Source organism: Telmatherina bonti (genome assembly GCF_933228915.1).
Source record: "Telmatherina bonti genome assembly, chromosome: 11".
NCBI lineage: Eukaryota > Metazoa > Chordata > Actinopteri > Atheriniformes > Telmatherinidae > Telmatherina > Telmatherina bonti.
The window spans coordinates 27171242-27198461 of record NC_136629.1 but is presented as its reverse complement, the minus strand read 5'-3'; the positions used below and the strand labels follow the sequence as shown (position 1 = coordinate 27198461).

Below are 27220 nucleotides of genomic sequence, written 5' to 3'. Positions count from 1 at the left end.
GCACATTTAAGCAAAGTTTAAGACAAACATAATGATCAAATTGGCAGAATGATTTCACGTAGGAAGTTAAATAACACAAATATACATATGCAAGATATTTTTGTTAACAAGGAAATACAAGTGACAGAACCAGAACAGCAGAACCAGATGTAAGAACAGATTGAACGGTTACAGCGTCTAAAAAGCCACTATGTGTTTTTCCCCCAAGACTTTAAAGAGAGACACAGAAGGAGGACATCTTCTGTCTAACAGCAACTGTTAGACAGAAGATGATTATGGAGTAGAAGCTGCAAAAACTCTGCAAAAACTCAGCAATGAGATCAAGCGATCCAGACAGACGATCCAAAAGATCTGGGAGCAGAACACCAGTGAAGCACTCAGCGACAAAACGTGAGTAGCCATTATGGCTGTTTTAGTGGGATTATGTGACACCAATGCCACCCTCTGGACATCAAACAGAGGTTTTATATTTCACCTTGTGTAACCTTTATTAAAAACAGAATAAATTAATTAAACAAATTGCTACAGTTTTTTTTACCCATTTAATAGTTTTACTGGAATTTCTGAATGTCTGTAGTAGTAGTATTCATTAGCAAATATATGAAGGATGTATACCAGTCTAAAGCTTACAATTTGACATAAATAGGAAACAGAACAAATAAATAAAAATGACTCTGAAATGGCCTTTTTATGTTAAATTTGGACATAACTGTAAGCTTTGTTATTGCCTTTATAAATCTAGACCACACTGTCACTGCATAAGAAAACAGACTATTGCTCACTTTCAGTTTGGTAATACATAAATATGATTTTTTAAATGTTTTTGATTCTGTAATTATTCACTTCAAGCAAAATATTAATATCAAGCTATACAGGATTGTTTACCTACTGCTGAAAGTCTGGGCTGGGAGGGCTGGGTACACATCAACACAGAAATTGTTATGTTATATGTGAAAAATGCTGATTCTCCTTTGATCATCCTATAATTTCTGATTATCACACTTAAATATTTTGCATCTTGTGTTTTGTGGATTTGGAAAAGGTTTGCATCGATGTCACTTAAGGCACAGTATTGTCAGAAGGATGGCATACTGTAGGACTGTCAGCACTGCATGCAGCGATTCTTGTCCTTTCATCTAATAGCTGTAGAAGGTGTAACGCGGGTTTTATATTTGTTTTATCTCATATGTGCATTGATGTCCAGCGTGAAAGCCAATAAGACGTTTCCAAAGATTATCTCCTGAGAAAAAGCTTATCTGCCCTGTTAAAAAGACAAGTTAGTGGGTTCGGTTATCTCAAAGAATAAATGATGAGTTTCAACGACCTCATTTTAGACACTGTGGCTACAGTAATGTGAGTCACATGATAGACACAACATGTCTTCCCATTGTGTGAAGTAGAACAAGGTGACAATTTTACTCTTTTAAAGACAAAGATGGTGACCAAATGGAAGGTCAAGAGGAAGTGTATTCAGTGTCATATATATATGGTGTTAAGTTCCTTTTTGTGAGAATTTGTTCATGCACTTAACCTTCAGTCCCTTGCTACAGCCCCTTTGGGCTTTTTTTGTAAGAAATATGTCTCCTCTTTTCTCTCCCCGCTGAGGTTCCCCTGGAACTTGTCACCAAGACAATGTAGAAGGAAGGAAGAGATAAAGTTGCGAGGCTCTCCTTCTGTGCAGTGTTTATTTGCTGTGTCAAGAATTGAGAGATTACACCGTTTCTATGCAGTGAGGGAAGAATCTGGTCAAGAATTTCCTCAGGCTACAAACATCATTTGAAGAGGATGAGGGGGGGATTACTGACACCTGCATTAAGAACAAAAATTCCAACTTCAGCCCATTTGCTGGCAACAGAGACTTCTCATCAATCATTTTATTTTAAGTGAAGAGAGGCCATGCGAGGGATTTATTTTGGGCTGGGACACTAGAAACTCTGTTTGTACAGTTCAAAATGGCTCTTCTTTTATTTAAGTGAGCAATTAATGTGGACCCCTGTCACTTATCTAAACATAGAAACCCTCTTTGTGTTTATTTTTGAGTATTTAATTGTGTATATTTGAATTCGAATAGATCAAAATCAATATTAGTTCATTTAAAACCTATTAATCTTAAACTATCCTTAGACTAAACTTAATCATTTACAAGGATAATTGCTTTAATTTGGTAATGCAGATTTTTGTTCGCAGATGAAAAGTTTTCCAGTCTTACATGATACATTAAAAAAGGTACGCATACTTTATCAACACTCAAACTTTTATTAGCTTCAACCTTCCACTGTGTTCCAACTGAAGACGCCCACTCGTCGACGGTGGGGATGGTAACACTAACCCTCATGCTGTCAGCAGAGTGATTGATCACCAGCAGATAAACATCAGATTGGCGAGAGAACAGGACAGACATTGATCCCCAGAGGAAGCGAGGACTTGTCACACACCAGCATACACAAACCTATGTGAAGCATCTGTCAAAATACTGCAACAACAGACAACTGTACCTGTGTGACGAACATAGGAGCCCACAGACAGCTGTCAGCTGCTTTGGACGCAGCCTGATGACCAAACAGTACAATGCTGTTTTATTACCAAGCAGGCCTGTAATATGCATCCTGATGGAAGGGTGTGAAGGTAGAGAAATCTTTAGAATATTTTTAATCTCTACACTGCGGAGAGGTAAGGATGGACATATTTCACCCTGTGAGGCAAAGCAAACAACAGATGAGAGTTGTTCATTTTGCTTACCCTTTATTTTCCCCTGTGGTTACAAAACAAAGGATGAGATATCCGTCACTACCAGACACTGGAAGACAACTCACCTGGCTGGCTCCTGAATATGTTTTTCCTGTCATTAGCACACCTCATGCAATGCCATACTTAAGAACAGAAGAAAGAGACAAAGAAAACGAATGAGAAGTGAATGGTCAGCGTGACAAAAGGAGGCCAGCCTTGCATTGACAGGAAGAGGAGCATTAGCAGCCTTTATGTGCACGGCGGTGGATTTCCGCGTGCGACACTGTCAGTGTACTTTCCCCTTAATTAAAACAGTCACAAGTTTCATTGAGCGGCGAATCAAAGGGTGGCTACACCATAAAGCAGACTCAACTCTGTAACCCTGAGTGTGTTTGTGTGTGTGTGTGTGTGTTCATGTGCTCCCCAAGTTTGGAAATCAGACATTTGCCCACACAGGGACAGGGATGGAGGGGATTTACGCCTTGCCCATTCCCATGGCCAGTCACTCAGAATTGGTTATTACTGTCTGTGATGAAAACACAGTGATTAAAGAATTTCTTCGGGGAAAACATGAACATTTTTACAGGCTGTGATCAAACAAAGTAGCAGTTTCCTTCTTTGCTTTTAGGAGCAGTTTGTTGGTAAAAGAATACATATATATATATATATATATATATATATATATATATATATATATATATATATATATATATATATATATATATATATATATATATATATATATATATATATATATATACACATATATATATATATATATATATATATATATATATATATATATATATATATATATATATATATATATATATATATATATATATATATATATATATATATATATATATATATATATATAGTTTAAATTCTGGTGAATATGCAGCCAAGCGGAGTTGACATTTGGTAAATATGTTTTTTATTTATATTTTCATTTTATTATAGTGATACACAATAATAAAAATGAACTAATCTAAAGCTGGAGCTCCTTTTCAGTGAGCGTTCAGGATCAAGTCTTCACTGCTTTGTCATTTTTAATCTCTGGCTCAAGAGAAGGTCCGAACCCTAACAGCCTAATCACCAGCACTTTCCACATCCCTTCTTTTCTACTATGGTCGAGGGACAAACATGCACCGATAATCATACCTTCATCAATTATAAATCATCCAATGTTAGGATAATTAAAAATGGAACACATTTTTCACTCCCTTCTAAAATACAAGACCCCTGTGCTTTCTATAGCAAAGTGGGATTCCCCTCTCGAATTCTCCCCAGCAGACAGTCAAAAGGAACAAAGAGCATGAATTATGCACGGAGGATACATAATGGTAGAAATTACTAATCATAGCTTTTGCAACTTGAGATGGCTGCACAAGCAGACTGACTGAAAGAGAGGTGCAGAGGAAACAACTGAGGATTAAATGACACAGTGTGGGTTGACCTGGAGTCCAAGTGTCCTTCAGGTCTGAGGTGCACTGACTAACACTGGCTTTTCTTCCATATGACTTAAACACTGAGGTTATGAGCAGATAGAGGAGCCTTTTTTTTCCTGCAAAGTATAAGAATAAAATGGTCACAGTAGTTAGATGAAAGCCATTGTTTTAAAAGGTAGCGGAATAAAATTTTAATGAAGTTTGTAGCAGCAGCAGTGGAACTGTGTTATCTGACAAAGCTGACATTCCCAGAGTGAGTTTTAATCCCCAACTGGTACTTCAGATAGTGCGCTCCTATGGGGTTTACATCTTGCAAACATTCAGCTGTACCTTTTATTTCATGTCAGACAAACATAATATAACTGTAGCTGTATGCTTCACCAAGAGATTTAGGGGAGTACTGTAAGATTGAGTATAACTTTGTTGAGGACACAATATAACACGGCACGTCTGAGACATGCCATGTTATAATGTGAAATTAAAATCATTCATTCATTCATTTTCTGTGCTGCTTAGTCAAATTAAAGGTCGCAGGGAAGCTGAAGCCCATCCCAGCAGTGATCAGATGAGCGATGGGGAACACCCCGGACAGGTCACCAGTCCATCACAGGGCCAACACAAAGGGACAAACAACTAAAATTAAACACTTTGTCAGACCATTGTAGTTAGGGCAAGGTTTGTTTTGCAATTAGCATGCATTTATGCCACCATGAGTTTCATAAGTTTTATATTGTCTCCTAAAATGTACCTAAAATCACTGCTGTTGTCATTTGGACATTTTTTCTTTTGCTTTCCTTGCTTTGATCATAACCAATCATTTAACAGTTGTTTTTTTTTGTTGTTTTTTGTTTTTTTTTATAAGCCCAATTAACATTTGTTTTGAGGTGATACTTACATACGGAACATATATCATTTTAAAAGCTGCATGAGCCTGAATCTTCTTTCCTGGTTGTCTGTTTATGATTCACTGTTATTTTTTATTGGGCTGCAGCTGGTAACTATATTTAGAGAGAGCATTATGTTACTGAACACTATGCTGCTATGCATGTATCAGCAGGACGCCCTCAGCAAGAAGCTAGAGAACATATAGATCCACTTTTGGCAGCTGAAAAAGCCAGATTCCCCACGACGGTCAAGAGGAAGACAAATAGCAGAGCTAACAGAGGACTTAATACATTTACATTTAAATGATGGGGGGTCCAGAAGAATGCCAGTATGCCAGTGTCGCCCAGTTACTGTTCGATGTGTTAATTTGTTTGCTAACAAGTTCGCCGGTACATCTATTGTAAGCCCCAGTATTGCCCCTTAAATGCAGTGATTCTCTATATTTGTCTTTACAAATAAACTCAACACCCCACGCCATTATGGAAAAAGTTAATATCTTCATATATCAGTTACTGCCTTTTAGTTGAAACACAAAACTGGAGAAAACAATGGAAAACAGAATGCCCCACAACAATCTTAAGTGTTTTGTGTCCTCCTTTATTTTTTTTTATTCTGTCTAAGATCATTTCTTTTTATTCTAAATGATATTGTTGATTTCATCATTGTACTGGGTGGACAGTTTCAATGTCACACATTATCCGACTCCTTGGGCAGTTTTAGAACCATTTTGAGTGCATGCAATGTTTAAAAAAATTTTTACATTAACAGGCTCAACAAAAATGTACAGTTATAATGCATGGATCCATTGTATTTTTTTTTACAGACCATTACTGTGTCTGATTTTATAAATGATTTTTTGTTGTTTCTTAACTATGATGCCCCCTCTTGTCTGATTTCTTGCTTGTGTTGTTCTTACTCTGATAAGTCGCTCTGTGTTTGCTACATGACTGTAGAATGTAAAATTTAATTTGCTTGTGATAATTGTTTAGCATTTTTATCAACTTCGGTTGTTTGGTAAATGTGCTATACAAGGACATTTAATTTGATTGAATTTATTCATGATTTCCAGTCTGGTGGGATCTTTTTTCATCATTTTGCTCAGTAATGGCAAGACCAAAAAACGAGGCTGTTTGGCAGTGAGAATTTGTGCTGTTTGTTGCTGGTCCTTTCTGTCACAATGATGGAGTGTTTGTCTGACAGGTACTGTGATTTTCCTGACCCCATTGTATTCAAACAACACAGCCTCCTCACACAGGAAGAGCAACGGAAACAATGGTACAGGTGAGTCTGGGAGAATTTCCCCCGAAGGCCATCCCAGCTGACAGATAAAAAGCTGTGTAAGTGTGTTTGTGTGTGTGCCTTACACCCCTGCTCATAATAAAACTTGAGGCACATTTTAAAACGTCTACATCAGTTCATTTCATTCAACTGAGTCTGCTGACTGCTGTGATTGTGGGGATGATTCTCATGAGTGATTGTTCAACACCAATCTAGATTAGCATAGCATGCTGCAAATTAGTACCGACTTGTATGATTTTCAAGGTGGACATATGTTACACTCAGTCCCTTTGAGCTCCAGGGACACTGTGGATGTAACAGGCAGCACAGCAAACAATTGAAAGGAAGCAGGAAACAGAATCATCTGCTTTGTTTTGAGCAGCAGGAGAACTTCTGTAATAAAGATGATATGGCTGCATATATGTGCAATCACAGCATAATATCACACTGATATTGAACATACAAAAAAGGCTATTTGTCAAGGCTTTTTGCTAAATTTAAACCTACAAACAGACAAGAAACTAATGCTGCTGTCTCTAAAGATATCTTGGAGTCTGCTGCCCTCTGTAGGACTTGGGCGATGCCTAGGCTGCTGTTAAACGAGAGTCTTTGATTCCTCTCCAGTGAAGCATGGTTAGATCATTCCCGCCCACTGCCACAACAGTTTTCAATAGCTCTTACTGCCAATTAGAAATATCAGATCGTTTTCTCTTTTTACGGAAACAGACTTTATTTTCCTGTGACAGTAGTAAAGTATTGGTTTTATAATTGATCTTCAATACATATCCTAAATGAATTAGTGAAAACAGCAACAGTGATGCTTGTTTTAGATCATAAAACTCTCTTTTTAGCTTTAAACTATATTTATTTAACTTCATGCAGTCTATCTGCGCATGTATTCTGACTTACACTACCTTACAGAAACGCACACAAAGCTTCTTTCAGCAACACCAGAGCCACATGAAAGTACTCAGTGTTCAACTCTTTCCACAGGATTTATTTACCTGCCAACGACAGGCAACTAGTAAGAGGACATTTAGTGTGCACTGAAAAAGTTAGCAGTGCATAGAGTGTGTGTTTGCATGTGAGGTGGAAAGTTAGAAGTAGTACTCTCTAAAATTGAACTTTAATCAGAAAGTGGATGTCATGGAAACTAAAATGTACTATCAGTGGTTAAAAAGTTGTATCCACAATATATCAAACAAACAAAAAACAGCTTTTTTTTTTCTATCTTAAAGATAATTTTAGATTAACTATCCCAGTTATCTACAACAGAGGTGCTTAAGGAGCTGTTTAAAATAGAAGGAACATGGATGGAAGCCAAAAACGGTCAACCAGGGAGAGAGGGTTTCCTGTTTTCTTAGCTCTCCCTTTCCCTCACTTACACAGCACAAGTGGTGTCATTGAATGTGTGTGTGCATAAAAGTTCACTTTGTACATTTGTACTCTTATTTAATGCCAGTACAGTCAAAGTCTGTGTGTATTGTTCAAGCAAGGAACACCAAAAATTAATAGTAAAATGGGATGCTTAAATAAAAAAAGACTTGCAAGTAAACATTGAGGTTACAAAGCTCTAAAACTTGAACACTGTATGTGAATCTTAAGATCTCAAGCAGAAAGCTGCTATATTCTGCAAAATATCTGGGGTGTTTTCAACCAAAAATGAAATTTAGGAACCTTGCGAGATTATCAGTGAATTGCAGGTCAAAAGCTGAAGGGACAGGCTAACAAGTGGTGAAAAGAACAGATGGCAAACAAGATAAAACCTGGAGTAAAGGGTTCAAGGTGGTATCAGCTATATGCTTTATTAGTCTAAACTAACTAAAGAAAGGTTCATGAGATTTAGAAAATACTCACTGTTCTTTCATCAACTTCTTACTGAAACTAGTGATGAAGGATAAAGTAGTTTTCTCAAGAAAAAATCAAAGTTAGCCAACAAACACAATAGTTATTCTTGCAATAGTGGAAAACAGGTAAGAAACCATGTTCAGTATTTTAATCAGATGGTGACCCAAGACCCTAAAGCATGTCTATTCTCTGCCTGTAGTTTCTTTGGAATGCTTTGGAAATAATAATTCTAAGAAATCAAGAGGCATTCACAGATATAAGAAGATAAATGTAAAAATCTAACCATACAAATGAGTAAGGAAGACAAGCAAAATGAGAATCAAAGACAAATAAAATAATGAATAAATGTGGAGATGAAAGCAAATTTTGCAAAATAAAAAAAAAACCAAAAAACTTTATTTTAAAACCTTTTTGTTCAGATGTAAAGAAAATTATTTATTCCGGTTATACTATTTTCTTTGTCTATTCTTATAATAGTTCTTCCACACTCTTTTCTTTATCGCAATTTTCAACTTAGTTTTTTCTTCCCTTTTTATAATCAAATTTGCCTCTTATTCACATAATATGGATTGATTGTGTATGTTGTCAAAATTATACAATGTAAACAATCCATATTATGTTAATAAAAGGGGCAGCACAGTATTTTTTTTTTTTTACAATTCCAGCTTTATTACATTTCCCACCTCCACCTAATTTTTGGTCTCATCATGCAATCTCTATATTCAGCACTAAGCTACTGTTGTGTTGGACCCACTCATCATCACACTGTAAAACTCCACAGCAACACTAGTTGCTTTAAACAATACAGGAATTCAGAAAAGAATTTAAGATCCTGCTCTTTGCTGGCTTGTCAGCAATAGCTTTTCTCTTTCTGTGGTATAAAAACATTCTCTGTGCTTTTGTAGAAATAACATGGTGAAGTACCGGTAATCTGCCTGACTAGCAGCTGTTAATTCTAAAGTGCTTTCTCTCACACACTCATCTGGTTGTGATGTGAAACAGATAGAAAGAATGCAGCCCTGAATGGGCTCCCTGTTTCTGTCTCATTCACAGTCATCCTTTTTAGGGATCCTGGCAACAGCATGCATTTAAATTAGAAGTTAAACTGAGTGAATGCAACTAAGTAAACAGTTGCACATTAATCCCGATCTCATCCATGTCAGCCTCTGTGCATTCATAGGCTTGTGGAATACATTAATAAGAAAGCAGTGACAGTGGGTGAAGTATTTTTTAAAAATGAATGCTGTCTGTAAATGTGCTCATAGAGGAGGTTATGTTTGTAACATTCTGTCAGGACTTGAAACTTATAAAAGCTTATAAATTCAAATTATATGGAAATCAAACAGGATTCCTTACAGCGTATGTCGCTGAATTACACCTACAGACATCAAGAATGTCCTGATTGTTTCAGGTTTTGTGAGAGGATAGATGGAAAGCCTCAAAGTAGACGTTTTAGCAGAGTTCTGCAGCTGGTACCATTATGGATCCTTGAACCGCAGAATCATTTTAGGTCCGACACTAAAATAAGTAATGAGCTTCAAATCATTTTACACCAAAAGAATCAATTTAATTAACATTTAAACAGAGTAACATTTAAATCTGTGATATGTTTTTTGTTGTTCCTGAATAATCTGTGAATAAGCACTTTTTTCTGCAAGAACAAAGATATAATGGCAATAAACACAAGGAAATAGAGAAGAATACACAAGCGGTAAGTAATTGAAGGGACCTAAAAGTCTACATTATGTTATTTATAACCAAAGCTTCAATGAAAGTCAGTCCTTTGAAGTTACACTCCACATACGCTGCACAAGGTACGAGTGGTGAGTTTCACTTCAAACTTTCCAAAAGTTTAACAAATGACTTAAATACAATAGCAAACCAATTAGAACAGTGTAAAATGTAATCCAGAATGCAATGATTTGTAAATCTGATGAACCAATGTTCTATTCATAGTAAAACTTAAAATTAATCTTTACTTTTCATGTAGAATATTAGCTCATCTTTAAGTGATGGCAGTAGCACATCTAAAAAAAAAAAAAAGAATGGAGAGAAAAGTGGTACTGAATGAAAACAGCTGGAGAAATATGTTGCATGTCATTAGTTTAACTGGGAACAGGCCAGTAACTTGACTGATTATAAAAAGAGCACCTTAAAGAGACAGAGCCTCTCAGAAATTATACTGAACGATGTTCAGCAATTCACAATAAACTGAGTCTTTAAATTAAAGACATATTTCACAATAATACTCAATAATAATAATCCATCTAAAACAGCAAGGACTGACTATTTCATAATCAGCAGTAGATGATATCAATAGATTATAAGTACCTGAAGACATCTCTGTGCACAAAGGACATGGCTGAAAATCAGTATTGGATGTTCTGGATCTCTGGGCTTTCAGACATTAAAAGCAGGCACAACTCTGGCAATGAGATCAATGTATTGGCAACAGCTTCGCAATTTGCAATTCACCGTGGAATCCGCAAATGCAGGTTAAAGTTGTGCCATTCATGTGAACATGATTTATGAACAAAATTATGTTCTCTGGGACAAATGAGGCAAAGTGGAAAACTGTTCTGTGGTCTGATGCATTAAAACTTCAAATTCTCTTTGAAAATCATGGTTGCATATTCCTGGGTGTTTCATCAAGATAATTATTATTCTATTCCAGTAGCATGTCTTCATCGTGGAGGAGTCTGGGTGCAGGAGTGGCCTGTGTGCTGCGTAGACCTGTGTAAAACTGAAAACATTGGACGCATCATGAAACACAAAATACAATAAAAGTGACGTATGATAGCTGAGCAGTTTAAATCCTGTCTCAGACAAGAAAAGGACAATGTACCTCTCCCAAAGGCAAAGAAACTGGTCTTGTCCCCAGATATTTACAGACTGTTTTTAAAATAATGAAGGATGCAATACAGACGGAAACGCTGAGACATTTGCTGCTGTCAAACTCAAGATAAGTTAATATTTTTCATGAAATAGTAAAGCATCTTACTCTCAACATCAGATATGTTTTCAGGATAGGAGTTGTATTTTCTTAGTCTTGAAACAAACCTTTTGTAGACATTTCACCAACCTTTTTGGAGTTAGTAGTGTGCATTAACTGATATAAAGCCATAAACAAGGCGGAAAGTAGATAAAGGGGTTATAGCTTGTTGCAGAGCTGCATCTATCATATGAACATGCTAAAGATGAAATGAGCAGAAATTTTCTGATGGCAAGCGTTGACTAGAAAGCCAAATTTGAACATCTGGAAAAATCAAGAAAAAAAAACAAAGCTGACAAATATTTGGAGAAATAAATAATTCCAGTATTGTGGCATTTTAGAAGAACCTAGCTGAAAAAGAAAACAAATTCAATATTGTCTTTGGCTTTTAAGAATAAAAATGTAAACTGAGAACTGTTGTTTAAAAACATGAGATTAATATATGGATGCACTTTTGCTGATCATTATTATTCTTACAGCATGAAATGTTGAACTTAAATAAATTAGTTACAATAACAATCAAAATATCTGACTTTCCCCCTTTCTTTGGAGGATTAGATGTTTTGGGAAATGTGTACCTTATTTAAGTATTAACATATAACTTTCCAAAGCGTAGGAAGTCCACTCCCATATGAATCTCAAATGCAAATTCCTTTCCATAAGCAGCATAGCAGTTTCACTGAGGTCTCAGCCAAGCTGAACACAATGCTGCCATTGAATCAGTATCACAGTGGTTACCTTTATATACCATCAATGCAACACCACCTGGGTTTCACTTACTAGGCCATATGTATCCGAACAAAAAAAAAGCATAGAGAGGATAACACCAAAGCACACAACTTAAAGTCTTGCAAATGTGAATTTCTTGCAAATCTTAAAATTTCTGGTGATCCTGACATGGAACTATATGCTCTGAATTAAGCAATCTAGGAGCAACAGCAGCAAATTATTTAAGAAAAAAACGGCATTTTTCATCTTTTTTGGTCCATTTTTCAAGAACACCAACACTACAAACGTACTTAGAGGTAGGAAATCATTGCACAGTACATTACTCCTAATATGGTTACTATTAAGCTGCAAGGTAAAACAATACTGGAATGCTGAAGACACATCTGAGATAAGGCATATTTCACTATGGTCTTTCCCCATTTCTTAATATCAGGATAATTAAATACTCATCTTTACAAGTATTTCTCAGTCTTATAACTCAAATAGCGCACGGATTGCTTCACAAGCCAAAACATTGCATTTGGTTGAAAAACATATCAAAAACGCACACAAACAATGCTATTCCACATTCGTAGTACCTGAGACAGAATTATATATGAAAGCACATCAGGTCTAGTCTAGTAGCTGTCTAGTCTGTCTTATAAACTATTGGCAGAAATGCCCTTTTCTTTATAAACATACACATACCAAACAGTATACATACATAAATATCATACTGCAGTTTATCCCTGAAAATCCCAACGTGACCAACTAGTATCAAAATCTTACATCATAATCTCTTACAGTCAGGCTTCTTATTTCATCTTAAATTAAATCCAGTTTTCAACATAAAACTTGAAAGGTTTCTGAGTGAATAAAGTATGAAAAGCCTAATCTTTATAAAGAGGATGTTTGTTGTTGAAATGAGGCACAGTGTGAATATTACTGTATGACCTAAATGTTACTGTTTCCAGTAGAACACTTTGTGTCATCTATGGCATACTTGCTTCTTAGTTTTGGTTTGTTCAGTAATGGCTTCTTCTTGTTGTGATCTGATGCATACGGTGTGTTGTATATTTATCTTTTGACTAATGAAATTGAAAATGTCTATGCTCAAGCAAACTGATAGACTTATTGATCAATGTCTTTTCATCATTCACAAATTTGTACCCAAACAGCTTCATGGTGGGCCCACACACTTTCTGCACTACTCGAGCAAGGGTAAAAGGAATGCTCAATCTCCATTTCTCTGCCTGTTCGGATGAATTCTTCTGGGTGGAGTAAATCCCACTTGCTTCCTGCGTGGTCTGTGTGTTCTTCAAGATCCAATCCCTAGCTTGGGAGCTAAATGGTATTCCTGTGAACTTGTACATCTCCTCTGCCTTCTGCATAGGGTATTGAGCAATATCCTCATAACGCACCAACATGTAGCGACTCCTCAGCCAGCGGGGCTGACTCAGTCCCACTTCTGCAGACATCCTAATGTTATCACAGTTTCCTTTCAGCCTCTTCACCTCTTCATCATCTTCAGGCACCTGGCCATCCTGCGCCCAGGCCTTCCATGTCTGATATTTTGAGGAGAAAGCCACCATGCGTGATGCTAGGATGGCTCGTGGATCTCGAACCAGCTGGATAATTTTGATATCTAGTCGGGGATCCTTTACCAAAGGCTCTAGTGTGTCCAGCTGTCGTACACGGACAGTTTTTATGGCGTGGTGTCGTTTGGAAAGGCACGATTCAGATGCAAGGGTCAAGTTCAGTGGCCCACAGCGACGAGTCTTGCAATGGTACCTAAGGCAAGATTAAATAAAGTTATAAAACCCAGAATGGTATATTTCAGGCATCTACAGTATAAAATAAACTGCTAATTCCTTTTATATGTGGATAGCTGATAAAAATATAGATAGAGATACTTTATATAGAGATACGTTCAGCCAAACATCCAGCAATATAACCTTGAAATTTCTTCACAAACGAATCATAACCCTTAAAATTTCAAATGACTATTTGGTATTTTTGGTCCACATTTTAATCAGAGTCAACGTTAAGGTATATTTTTTTCAGTGTAGCCTCAAATGTCAGATTATGGGGCTAAATTAAGTTAAATGACTATGAAGAGATACAGATCTAAAAAGGCTAATCAAAATGAAAGGTTAACAATACAAAATCCCTTATTAACAGTGTTTTGAAGAAAAAAACACACAGATCAACAATCACCAAGCCTTTTCTCATCTGCATTTCAGTCGCTTAAAGCTTGGCTGTTAGAAGACAAAATATTGGCACTGAAACAAGAAGAAACTATCTACATGCTGACACTAGGACCTCTGGCCAGTTTATGCTATTTACAATTATTTAGGCTACGATTTACCTACAATCTTTACTAAATAAACTTATTTTTTGTTGCCACTGTCAAAACTGTCTTCTTGCCATTTTTCCAGCTACTCCTGAATGAACATTAAGGTCAATTTAAGCTATCTAGTAGGCTGAAGGTTTGACAGGAAGTGTCAAACCTTCAGCCTTCTTGCAACCTTCTTGCAACTGGGCTGTAAACTTTCTTGATATAAATACCTAGAAAATGTTCAGAGATCATCTAAAGGGTAAGCTATCCATCACAGTTTGCCCCACACACAATCATTCCTAAAAGGTTGTGGAGGATATAAACAAGCTTGGGTACACCAGCAAGCTAGCACAGTTTTAAGGGTTAAACCAAGTAACTGCTGTATTTATGGATTAAAAATCCCATGATAAAAATCTGACTACAGTATGAAAGTGAAGAGACATTAGTTGTGCAAAACACTGTCAGAACTAACCAACTCTACTTTCCAGCAGTAGGATAATTGCAGATTTTAGCTTCCTTTTTCAGATTCAAGAAACACTGAAAGCTTTATGAAGCAGCAAGAAGATAAGGAGTACCTCTCAAAAACGTCTTTGATTACAGGAGTACAGACAGGTTCTTCACAGAGTGATAAGCTAGACTCTCTGCGGAAAAGATCAGGGGTGACATGATCCTGAGGTGGGGGGGAGATGAACTTCTCAAGAGGAGAAAAATCACACAGGAAGAGTGACTTAAGTACATCTCGGTAGATCCCCGCCAACACTGTCCCATTATTTGCCTCCGCGGCTGTGGCTAGCATGCGCTCGACGTGCCACAAAGGCTCAAACAAGTAAAACATGCTCTGTCCATGTTGGTTGAAAAATTCCCCCACAAATGAAGATCCAGTTCGTGTGGTTGCCATGAGTAACACGTGCTTATGGTCACCACTGTAGCTGTACGTGCCAAAATCATCCAGTTCTTCTTCTCCTCCTTGCTCCTCTGAGAAATTCGAGTAATTCCCTTCAGAAACAGACATTTTGGAGAGCAGCACTTTCAGCACCATTAGAGAGCCACTTTCCGTTGTGTTGCTATAACCTTGAGGGGTCTGTGGGGTCTGCTGTGGAGTCTGTCTCTGGATCAGTTTATCAGAGACCCTGGGGAGACACATAGACTTGATTAAGAAATATCCACAAATAACAGATGAAGAAGAAAACAGGGCTTATACGCTCTGTTTTGCATCTTGTAAACATTTCTACACAGTATATAGCAAGGTTACAATTATTGCAAAAAATGCAGCAACACAACAAGACCTTTGTCGTTTATGTGTTCATACTGAGAGTGTGACAATACCGTCTATGATGACTTCCAAAGATCTCTACAGTTTCAACTTAGAAGTTTAAAATCAAAGAACATAATGAAAACATGTAAAAAGTAATACTGACAAAATACCATGACAGAAATACTAGCAATATAACACATACAGTACTTATACCTTAAACATAAACACTATATAGAATGTAAATACTACAAAACTTTCACAAACAATTGCTTAAAAAACTACAAAAATGATGACATATTGACATCTTCAGTAATTCCTTTTTAATATGAGGTTTTGAGAAAGTACTTGGTTTTCTCTCTACAAACTAATCTTGTCTCTAACATCCTTTTGTGCCTTTTTAATTTTTTTATTTTACTGAAAATTTAAAGATACGTTCTTACAATCTGTAGGTTTTGGGTAAAATTAAGAGTCTGTGACACAGGTTATTTATTGTGCAACCCAGTAAACCTTTTTTTTTCTCTGGGAAGCATAATTAGGCATAACCTCAACGTTGTGCCAGATTTTTCCACTTGAAACTGTTCTGGCAATGAGGACAAGCAGAAGCCTTATGTACCGGCACACAAACAGAAATATGGCAGTTTGTGAGATACTGGCTGTATAACTCAATTGGTCTTTGAGTGTTGGTGAGTTTAACTACAATTTTATTTTGATTTGGTCTGTTGGTCTTTTGAAAGTCTCCAGTGAAACTCTCACTTCTTGTCTTTTTTTTTAATTGATTTATTCACTGATTATAAGTTGAGTTCAGACCACAGAACCTCTTGCTTAAATTGGCCCAACAATACTGTATATAGTTGAGGTCCAGATTATGTTATGTTATGACATTCAAAGTCTTGGACATTCCTCACAAAATTTCACTAAATAGTTGGGAGAGTCACAAAACTGCAGAGGCAAGGAGATGCTGAGATTTTACATATTTGTGGCTACAAAAATGGCAGTGCTTGTGTTTGTTGACTGGGCTGTAATTTGTGTCCCAATAAGACACTGGAAGTAGTTCTCTGACTGAACATTCACTACCAAGGTAAAAAAACATTGCCAGTCTTTTCAGACAGTGATACAGTATATGGTAGTTACTTTAAGTCCAGTAAATAGTTTGAAACATTCTTTATCCCTATAAATGTCAATTTTATTTATTAATAAAATTCTGTGGAGTATTTTTGTAGCTTCTATGTTGCTTAACTTTACAAACAGCCTGATACAATATATGAATGCCCACGTTCAGGAGTCACTACAGATTTGGAACAGTTAAATAATATTCAGCAGTCTCTAAATCTTGGTATGCTGGTATGCAGACTTTCTATGCCCCCCAGCACAGCAGAGCAATGGAGTCATTAAAGCAGGTAGTTTCTTGATAACTTCCAAAAACGGAGAATACTGTTTTTTTTCCCTAAAGATTAGAACTCAGGCACCAACTCCTTTAAATTCTGATATTAAACATTATGTAAACTCTTGTCAGCTGATAGAAAATATGTATACTGGAGGCCATGATGGATGCGTGGAGGACACTACAATGCGATAAAGACATAGCTTACTCAACCTCCCAGAATGCCCATGGCAGCAGTAGGGTCAAGTTTTAGGAATGATGGGAGGATTTGGGATTGAGTCTTACTATCAGGTCATGTCCATTTTTTTTTTTTTACAAAAGACTTGATATATTTTCAAAAGCTGAATACTTTAGAACAACTTGTGATGGATTTACTCTCAGCCAACAATATTGCCATACCCGGTGTGTCAGACCAGCAGCAAACCTCTCTTATTCCTTAGGGATGGCAGGGGGTTTGGATAAAGAACATTACTTAATGCCTTGGAAATGAAAACATGTCGGCAACCCATGTGGCTATTTTTAAATAAGAAAGCAGAACTTAATTGAAAGAAGTTATACTTTTTTGAGTGAAGTCAGACAGTTCCCTTACCTTGAGAGGATGTTGCTTTCTTTTTCAATGATGACCAAGGCCACAATACAGATGAAGACGACTGCATATTTGGCCTTCATTCTTGAGTGCTGGCTTTGTAACTGGAGGTCTACAGTCTAGTCTGTGTTTGTCATAGCTTGTCATGCAGAGGCTAAGGCTTCATTCTGCAAAAAGAAAAATGCTTTCTTTTATATACAGTTAAACACAGGCCTAGCAGCTTAGAGAGGCAAGAAAAAATACATCATTGCTTTTCTGTATGGGCTAAAATTGTACATTAGTTTTAAAAAAATATATTAAGGGCTCATATAAGGAAGAGAATGAAAGAGGCTCTTTTTCAGGATAAGCTTTGAGCATTGCCAAACTAATATGGCTGTAACAATATACTTTTTGTTCCAATTCAATTCTATTTCGATTTTTTTGGGTGCCCTTTTGATTTAAATTGCAACTATCACAATTCTTCGTTGTTGTTGATTTTTGCTGATTAAAAAAAAAAAAAAAAAAAAAAAAAGTACAAAACCTTTTTTTTGCTCGTCATTTTTCTTGATTTCAATTAGGGAAAAAAAACAACAACACAGTAGCCAGACCATCATTCTGCTGATATAATGCCAAAGAAGACAAGTGATAAGATTAATAAAAAAAACAAAAGAAAAAATTAGAAAAGTTTCATAATGGATTATTTTTTATTTATTTGAAAAAAAATCAATTTTTGAACAAATTAATCTATTTTAAAATTGTGAAGCAAAAAAAAATCCCTATTTTTGATTTTTTAATTCAATTTTCCCACCCCAAGTCAGGCGCACAGAGTTTTATGATTTCTGCAATCCCAACACTTTAACATGAAGTCCGCATTAACACTTCTAAATAACTGTGATACAAGGAAGCTCTAACATATTACACATTGTTATGAAGTCATTCGATAAGTGCATAATATCTGAGAAACAATTCTTATTACTACAAATGAACAAGTAGTAACACGTTAGGAGTCCAGTGATCTTTGAGTCTCATTTTCGAGCTTGTACAGATGAGAATGACAAGACAAGTAAGATTTAAATAGTGCACCATCTAACATTGCACAATTTGCACAAGTTACAGGAATCATCTCTCCGTTGCCTAAGAAAGTTCTTTAGACAATCTGAATTTAGAAATGAGAATATTAAGGCACATTGTAAATCAGCTCACAAAAAACTTTTAAACACATTTTTACAATGCATCTAATGTGAAATAAGTCACATTAACTAGAGAAACCCAAGGTGTTGTTTTTACATATTAAAGTGGAATAATTCAATAAAAAAAAGATAGAAATGTACATACATGTTATTCAACTGTGTCAAAACAAATCGCAACAACGCAGGCATATCATTAATGAAGAAGACACCATTTTGAAGCATTTGTGCAGTAACTGCATGCTCTTTGGGTAAATATCACCTAATTATCTGAGTTTAATATGCCACAGGCGACAAACTGTCAGGCAGAAGTGCTTAAGCTGAGCACTTTTGCATATTCAAGAGCTACTGAAGCGTTTGGCAAATCGGACCATCTTCTCAGGCAGAAACACACATCACTCTGTTTATCATCTCACTACAAATTACATTAATGGCTGCCTTCAGAGCAGTGAAGCAGCACCTCATGGGGCTGTTGAAATCTAAATTCATTCTGAAAGCCTTGCCCTTCCTCCAGGGTTGAAAACAGTTAGCTGTTATTGGCAAATATCAACAACTATTATAATTCAAATATCTGCTGATTAATTGATGTCATACTATTTAGCACTGCCACTGACTCATTCTGCGTGTGTATGTGTGTGTGTGTGTGTGTGTGTGTGTGTGTGTGTGTGTGTGTGTGTGTGTGTGTGTGTGTGTGGTTTCTTTTTAAAAGGTTTACAAGCAGTCATTTAGGGGGGAGGGGGCACTCAATTCAGTATCCTTTTCACCATCTTAACCAGAGTAAAAATAGGCTTATATCGAACTCTGTATGCTAAGAATAACTAATAGGTAGAGGTTTGAGCTGGTGTTTACATAAAGTGAAAATTACATGTGAAAACGTTGTTTGTATTAAACTCAAATATGTTGTAAAAATTATGCATATGGGCCACACGGTATACAGCCCCACATTCCCACTTATCATGCCTCCATCATATAAACTAAAGAGGCACATAGGCTACATATCACACACGAGCGGTTTGACAGATTGTGAATTCTGACAGACTCTTCAATCATCCGACATTTACGTGGTTTTTACGCTGCTGGGCGCTTCAAGAAGCTCTACGTGCGCCGGTTCCTCTGCATGTTGTGGTTTCTAAGATTCGAGCCGTTTCCTGCCACAAAGACCAGTAAATGAAAATGTTCAGGTCGAGGATGGTACACACCTTTAGTTTTTTTCTGGGTGCAGTCGAACAAAACGTCCCTGATCCCTGATGAAATATCTCCTCCTCGTAGCATCTCGCTGCATTGTGTCGGACTCGGACACACTGACTCATTGTATCCTCCGACGCGGGCTGCTCTCCTCTGCCGGATGCAGCGCGGAGGCACAGAAGAGGAGCCGAGGAGACATCCGTGAGCACAGCAAGACCAATCAACAATATATGTTTTTTTTTTTTTTTTCTAATATTAGACCTATTTACGAAACAAAGCCAAAAAAAACAAAAAAAAAACCAAAACCAACGACAAAAGAGCAACAACAAACTAAAGTTTGTCACTTTGGTGAATAATTTTTTTAACCGAAGTGAAAAGACAGAAACAGAAAGTCCAAAGATGAATTTAGCTGAAGATGAGGGCGCTTCGGAACTTTCTGCGTCAACTTTTGGCACGTGCTGTTTGACAGCAGACGACACGACTACTGTGAAAACATTGCTCACTCTTCTTGGGACATCCTGTGCTGGGGAGGTCACGTGACCCAGTAACCCCCAGATTTTGTACGCAGACTGTGGTGCTTAAAATACCTCCATCACCATCTCCTCTTACAGCTCCATCTGCTCTGTTCTATTTACAGCTGAAATAGATATAAAATTTCAGTTCATATTCATGTATTTATGTCAACCTGTGAATTTAGGAGGTGTTTGTCTGAAACCGAAATAAAGCAACAGAAACCAGAGTGGTTCCTTTTTCATAGAAATATTTCTGTTTAAAATTAAAGCTATATTCAGGTTGCATCACCTCTTTGTTTAAGAACACTGTAAAAGAAACTTATTACTATTTTTTTGTTTGTTTGTTTGCGTGTTTTGTTTTGTTTTTGAGCAAATGGTTTTACATTTATAATAGGACAGGATGTCACCGTTTAGCTTCCATTCACATATTTATGTCATAATGATGTGTTGACTGATCACTGGTCACTTGTTGTTTTTTTACTGCAGTTATACTGGTGTAGCTTAAATGCAGAATGTGGTTTGCCATTGTTTTACTGAATGTCATCCCAAAATCCAGACGCAGGCCTACATCATGTATTTACAGTTCCATGTGTTTTTTTTAACAAGGGACATGGTCTCATCTCCTAGACCTGGAATAAAAAAAAAATCTAGTTTCCAAATAAATCTCCCTCATATATTGTTTCGTAAGCAAGATATAAGATATAAACAAAGTTAACTGATCATGGTTTTGTTGAATTGTAAGAATTGTTGACCTAATGCAAGGATTCCCATTGCAAAATTCAAAATGTCTGAATTTCATATCAAACTGTTTGGGGGTCTATAATAGCTCATTGTTGTTATCCCTAACAGAGTTTTTTGCCTGATTTCAAGGATCTTTGGTTGTGTTAAATCATAGAAAATAAAATCTCACAAATCTTACAAAATGCCATTGCAAGACACATCAGTCTTTCACTGGAAAACTATTTACCTTCACTGTCCTTCACAAAATATCACTTCACCATCTTTATCATTAAAGAATGTGAAAGGCATGTTTTCATTTTGCTCATTGACTAAATCCAAAGAAGTGGAATGACATCAGGACTTGCTACCAGTACCTTGGCATACCACAAGCAAATAGCAGCCACGAAGGGGCCACAAGGAAAGCTGCCACAGCCAAGCAAAGATAAGACTGAGAAGTCAGCTCAATGGCAAGAACAAGATCCAGGCAGTTAACAGCTATGCCCTACCAGTGTTCAGATACACTGCTGGGATAATAAACTGACCAAAGGAGGAAGTTCAGAGCCCAGATGTTTAAACACAGAAGCTGTTCACCATGCATGGATGATTCCATCCCAAGTCAAGTGTCAGTAAGTGCAAAGAGGAAGACCAAGGACTAGTGAGCATCAGGGCAACCAAGATGAAGCACCAAAGCTTCATCATACACTGATACATCAGCCTGAAGCATCTGGGCAGACTTAAGGAAAAACTTGAGAAAGCCTGGATAGTTAAGGCAACAGTAGTTCCTTTAGTCATCAGCGCACAGGGGGTCATGTCCCCCATGCTGCAGACGTGGCTCCAACAGATGCCTGGAGAAACATCAGATATCTCCATCCAGAAGAGCGCAGTGTAAGCACAGCTAAGACACTGCAAAGGGGCCTCAAGCTCTCAGGAGTCTGATGAGTCTGATAGAAGACCCGAGTTAAAGATGAAGCACCACCCACCCTGCCCAGAGGAGAATAGAGGGTGAGTATCTATCTATCTATCTATCTATCTCTCTCTCTCTCTCTCTCTCTCTCTCTATATATATATATATATATATAGAGAGAGAGAGAGAGAGAGAGAGAGAGCGAGATAGATAGATAGATAGATAGATAGATAGATAGATAGATAGATAGATAGATAGATAGATAGATAGGTACTCACCCTCTATTCTCCTCTGGGCAGGGTGGGTGGTTCTTCATCTTTAACTCGGGTCTTTAGATAAAACATAGCCATAGCCAGCTTTTCTATGTGTCACATACAGTGTACACGTGATTTTTAATGTCAGGCATGTGGCTGGACTCCTCCTGTTAGGTAAAGGAATGACTTCTGCTGTCAGACAAGCGGCATACTTTTTTGTCAGCCCATCATTATTACATCAGTCTTTATGAGATTTTGAAGGACAGTTATGACCTGCTTCACGTTTACTCTCAAAAACAACTACTTCAACAAATATTCCAAAACTGCAGCACTTGTTTTTGCATGACTATTATCTTGATATTGAAGATATCTAGAAATAAAAAAAAAAAGTTGTCAAAGTTCTATTATAAAACAAACAATGTCTGTTGTTTGTCCTTCTATGTAATAGTTAGTCTGATCTTCAGAGCTAGCAATTTAATTATTGAGTACCAAGATAGCTAGAATGAAAAGTTGTTTCATTCATTCATTCATTTTCTACTCTTCTTTCCATTAAGATTAATGCAATTGTGAGACCCCCTAGTCAAAAATGAGTGTGGTCTCTCCCATTCAAAGCACAGGTTGGTATGTTTAGCTTACTGCTTTAAAAATGTCAGTCATTCAGATGGCATATGACTTTGGTTACATCACTCAATTAAAAAAATAATAAATAAGTACAGATGATATGATATGTGAATAATGACTGAATTCCAATTAGCTGACTTAAATCAAGCAAACATATTGTCTAATTGTCCACACACATTCTGATTCTGTCAAATGCAACCAATATAGTGGAAAGTATGGGATTAAAGCTCTGAAATCATGGCTATTTTTGTATTTGATACATGGAGGGGTATAATTACATCCATATGGTCAGTATGTTTAGACAGCTATAAAGCTGATAACTCCTACTACACTAGTGCACTCGTGCAGTTCTGTTTGCTGTTACACTGATGTTAGTAAAAGTCTGCTTTTGAGCTCAGACAACATCTGTTGGCAAATATAAGAGTTAAACGAGATGCAGCTTCAACAGCAGCTGCCCTTCAGGCATTATGACCTAATTAACAAACCGTGTTGACCCGTTTCCTCCAGACAGCGAGCCTTTTTATGTTAAGACAATTAACTTGTGATAAAGCGTGACCTTTTTCATGCTTTACAAATAAATAAATATTAAAAAATATTTATTTATTTGTTTTTTCATTTATTTTCTATCCTGACTGTGCACAAAATACATTTTACCACTTGGGGGCAGCAGTGCAAAAGAAGAGAACTGCAGCGTATATGTTGCTTTTTCAGTTTTTCTCAGACGCTTTAGTGCATTTTTCACAACAGAATTAACATTCTTATCACTATTAGTTCAAACTTCACAAGAATGAGTCTTTTCAGCACATTAGAGAAGCATTTCTCAGTGGATAGATCAAAAAGTCATAAAACTAATAGTCTTCATATTATTACCTACATATAACTTACATATCACATATTACACAGATTGCATAGAAAAGAGTTAAACTAGTTATCAAAAGTTGGAGAACTGTCCAAGGTGTGCCCTGTCTTTTGCCCAGTGATTGTTGGGATGGATTCCAGCTTCCCCATGACCCCAAATTGGACTAAGTGGATGGATGGATGGATGGATGACTGGATGGATGGATGGATGGATGGATGGATATTTTATACAGGAGTGATTTAGTATGCTCAGTTACAGTCAAATGTATGTACTGTTACAGCAGTATGTTGTTTAAAGTTGTGATTCTGTGTCATGTATTCAGTTACTGTTCTTATAATATTAACATGTAACTTTACTGTAATTTTCAAAATGGCTGCACAGCCAGCCGTCCATCCACGTCCATCCAGCATTTTCAGGTTGTGTCTCAAAGATCTGACTTTTTGTATTCAAAAGCACTCACTAGCTGTTGTATAAATGTTAATTCTGTCATGAGAAATGCACCAAAGCGATTGGGAAATACTGTAGTTCAGGAAAGGTTTTTTTTTTCTTCTTCTTTTGCACCATGTTGTATAATCATAATCACTCACAGCAAAATATATTATTACAATTTTTTCTACTACTTTTTAAAAAACACAATAAAATGAGGGGGATTCATGGCTTGAGGAAGGTAAAAATGCAAACTGAAATCATTTTAGAGCCAATTCATGAAAACTTTAATGAGCACAATTTTATTCATATAACTTTTTTTTAAATATTCTTAATTAATGTTCTTTGAAAACCTTGAATGTGTTTGCTAGTGATTTGTAAACACAGTGTCATGGTCTCTGCAATTTTGGCTTAAGTTTTAATCGTATTCTGTTCAGTTTTGTTTTCCTTGTCTTATATTGTAGGTTTTGCCTTATGTTTTCAGTTATGCTTCTTGATTCCCGTGTCATTAATGCACCCAGATAGATTTTGCTTATTCTCTTAAAATGTTCCTTATTGATCCACCTACACATACAGGCATGCATATATTTTATATAGACACATCATGGTTTCATTTTCGCTTTGCAGTTCATTTTAAGGATGCTGTCATTTAACTGTTTACCCTGTTTGATCCATGTAGGTCTTCAGTTTTTGTAAATAGAATTTTAATTCCTGCACTGTAGTTGGGTTCACATACTGCACATACTGTGACACATAGGCCTGGTTCTGGTTTGCAATGGCAGGACGACGTAAGTTTTTCTTGTTGTTGGTTTTTTAAATTTCCTTTAAAGGCACACTTGGTTTTTCTCTTGCAAATGACATCACTATGAGAGCGTTGCAGGTGCTTGAAGTTTTTCTTGTATCTGCATGGGGCTTACTGTACAGAAATGACACGTTTTGAGCTTCTTGGTAGACAGCTGCTAATAATCATTTCAGTTGAAAATGACTTATAAAGAAGTACTGGTTCATATAACTTAGTTCTTTGCATGATTCAGAAAAATGGAAGGGCGCAAAACCTACGGTGTACTCTGCACTGAGAGATTAAAGGCATGACCTAGTTTTAAAGTGTACCAGGACTAAAAGCAAACCTCTGTCCTTGGCAAACCACACAAGAGATTATCAATAATCCAAAATTGTAAAGCTGAGTTAGGGAATATTGGCAACAGGTGGTCTTGCAGACGATGGGATCCTGTGGTAAGACAGGCACAGTTCAGATGATCCAGTTTCCCCAAAGGGACCTTTTTACTATAATATTTAATAAAGTTTTGTATACATTTATACATACACATTATACATATATACATATGCACACATTCACTCTCTTACACACACACATACGCACACATATTACTCATTACCATATATGCTAGTATAAACCTATACTCATAAGTCAGAAGGATTTTTACTGTAAGGATGATTTTTGTTTATGTTTGCCAGTTTCACATATTCAACCTATATACACTATAAGTTGCTTCAGATATTTATTCATTTATTAATTGATTTTTTTTTTTTTTTATTATTGTAACTTATAAAAAAAACTAATTTAAAAAAAAAAAACTTATTTTCTATTCCAAAGTCAGGAAAATTAAAACATTTGGTCCTCAAATGGGGTAAATACAAAAATCACATAAATAATCAATTACATATCACTCTAAACCCCTGATAAAAACAAATCTACATGTTGAAACAATGTGTAAAAAAATCAAAGTAGCTTAAATTTTACATAGTTAACTTGAATTGTTTTTACTCCTCTTTTTACCAAAGTATCCATGTGTCAGATGTGGCTTTCTGTTTGACAGCAGAAGCTCGGCTGAAACCGTGCAACAGAACAAATATTTCTAAACACAGCAGCACATTTTTAATAGAATGGTTGGAAAAAAATAAGAATAACGCACATATAACAGTAGTGAAAACCTAAGTTTAATTAAAATTTTGTGTTGAGATCAAATGGCCAAAGACCTTCAAACCTAGAAAAACCAAAGCAAAAGATTTATTTATTTTTTTAAATATTTCTGCTAAAGATAGTTCTACTTGGTTAAACAGGCAATGGCAAGATGTTGTTGGCAAGATGTGTTGTTGATCACCTGATGATGAATTTACCAGATTCTAAGATCTAGTAAGGATGAAGTTATTTTTTATTTTGTGCTGTTATGTAAAATATGTAGTTTGCTGGATTCTTGTAATCTAAAATGTCCTTCAGAGGTAAGAGCTTAGTGATAAACTGCCAGTAAACTACTTGTCAGTCCACATGTTCACTTGACATTTTTATGGACCCCCACTTTTCAGAGACATGTCCAATCTTGCAGTCCCACTAATTCGTCTTGCAGCTCTCTCTGTTGACATAGCTTGTTGATAAGAAGCCAAAAGTGCTCAGAGCTTCTAATATGTAAAATCTTGCCCAGCAAATCAAAATGTCGCTGAGAAAAAAATTCATTTTTCTTTCATAGATTTATTTAACCAAATCAGTGTTTCAATTTCTTTTCTTTTTATGTTTCTGTTTCATGTTTTTCAGCTTAAAATTTAAGATGGAAAACATTGAAAACTTTTTAAAATCGCCCATGATTATTAAATATTCTACTTGCTCCATATTACAGTAAGCAAAAGGCAGCTTTATCTCAATAATACATTTCATATTATATCTACGTGACAAAAGAAACAAACTACAGTGAAAGAATTATGATCTGTAAAATAATCTGGTAGATGGCAGGATGTATATTGCTGTGCAGTGTGTGACTAAAAGCAATAGCTTTGTATTTGCCAGCAGATGTGTTCTTTGTACAGTGTAGCTGAGGAATAAGCTATAAGCAGACATGGCTGTGTTTGGGCTTGACTATCCGATCCAAAGATACAGCAGCTGACCAGCAAGGTTTATTTCAGAACTGACTGATGTGCTTTTGCCCTACAGAAAGATGCCATCTGCTCCTTTTTTTTTTTTAGGTTGTTTTCAAAAGAAAGGAAAACCTGTTGCTGTCTGTTCTGTTTTCAGTGGAGTTCTAAAGGTTTGTTTTTTTCCATCTGCACTGTTCTCAATACACTGCATCTATAGATGCAGGTCTATTAAGAGCATTAATCTAAATCAAGTGCT

The 27220-nt window shown here is 36.3% G+C and overlaps 1 protein-coding gene across 1 annotated transcript; it reads right to left on the bottom strand.

Moving 5' to 3' along the window:
- Nucleotides 1–9648: 9648 nt before the first annotated feature.
- chst3a (carbohydrate (chondroitin 6) sulfotransferase 3a) lies at nt 9649–20264 on the bottom strand. The gene is made up of 4 exons (XM_079248649.1): nt 19815–20264; nt 17453–17616; nt 14803–15357; nt 9649–13680 (listed from the first exon to the last, which is right to left on the bottom strand). The coding sequence occupies exons 2-4, from the start codon at nt 17530–17532 to the stop codon at nt 12978–12980; spliced, it is 1338 nt and encodes a 445-aa protein (XP_079104775.1). The 5' UTR covers nt 17533–17616; nt 19815–20264; the 3' UTR covers nt 9649–12977.
- Nucleotides 20265–27220: the final 6956 nt, after the last annotated feature.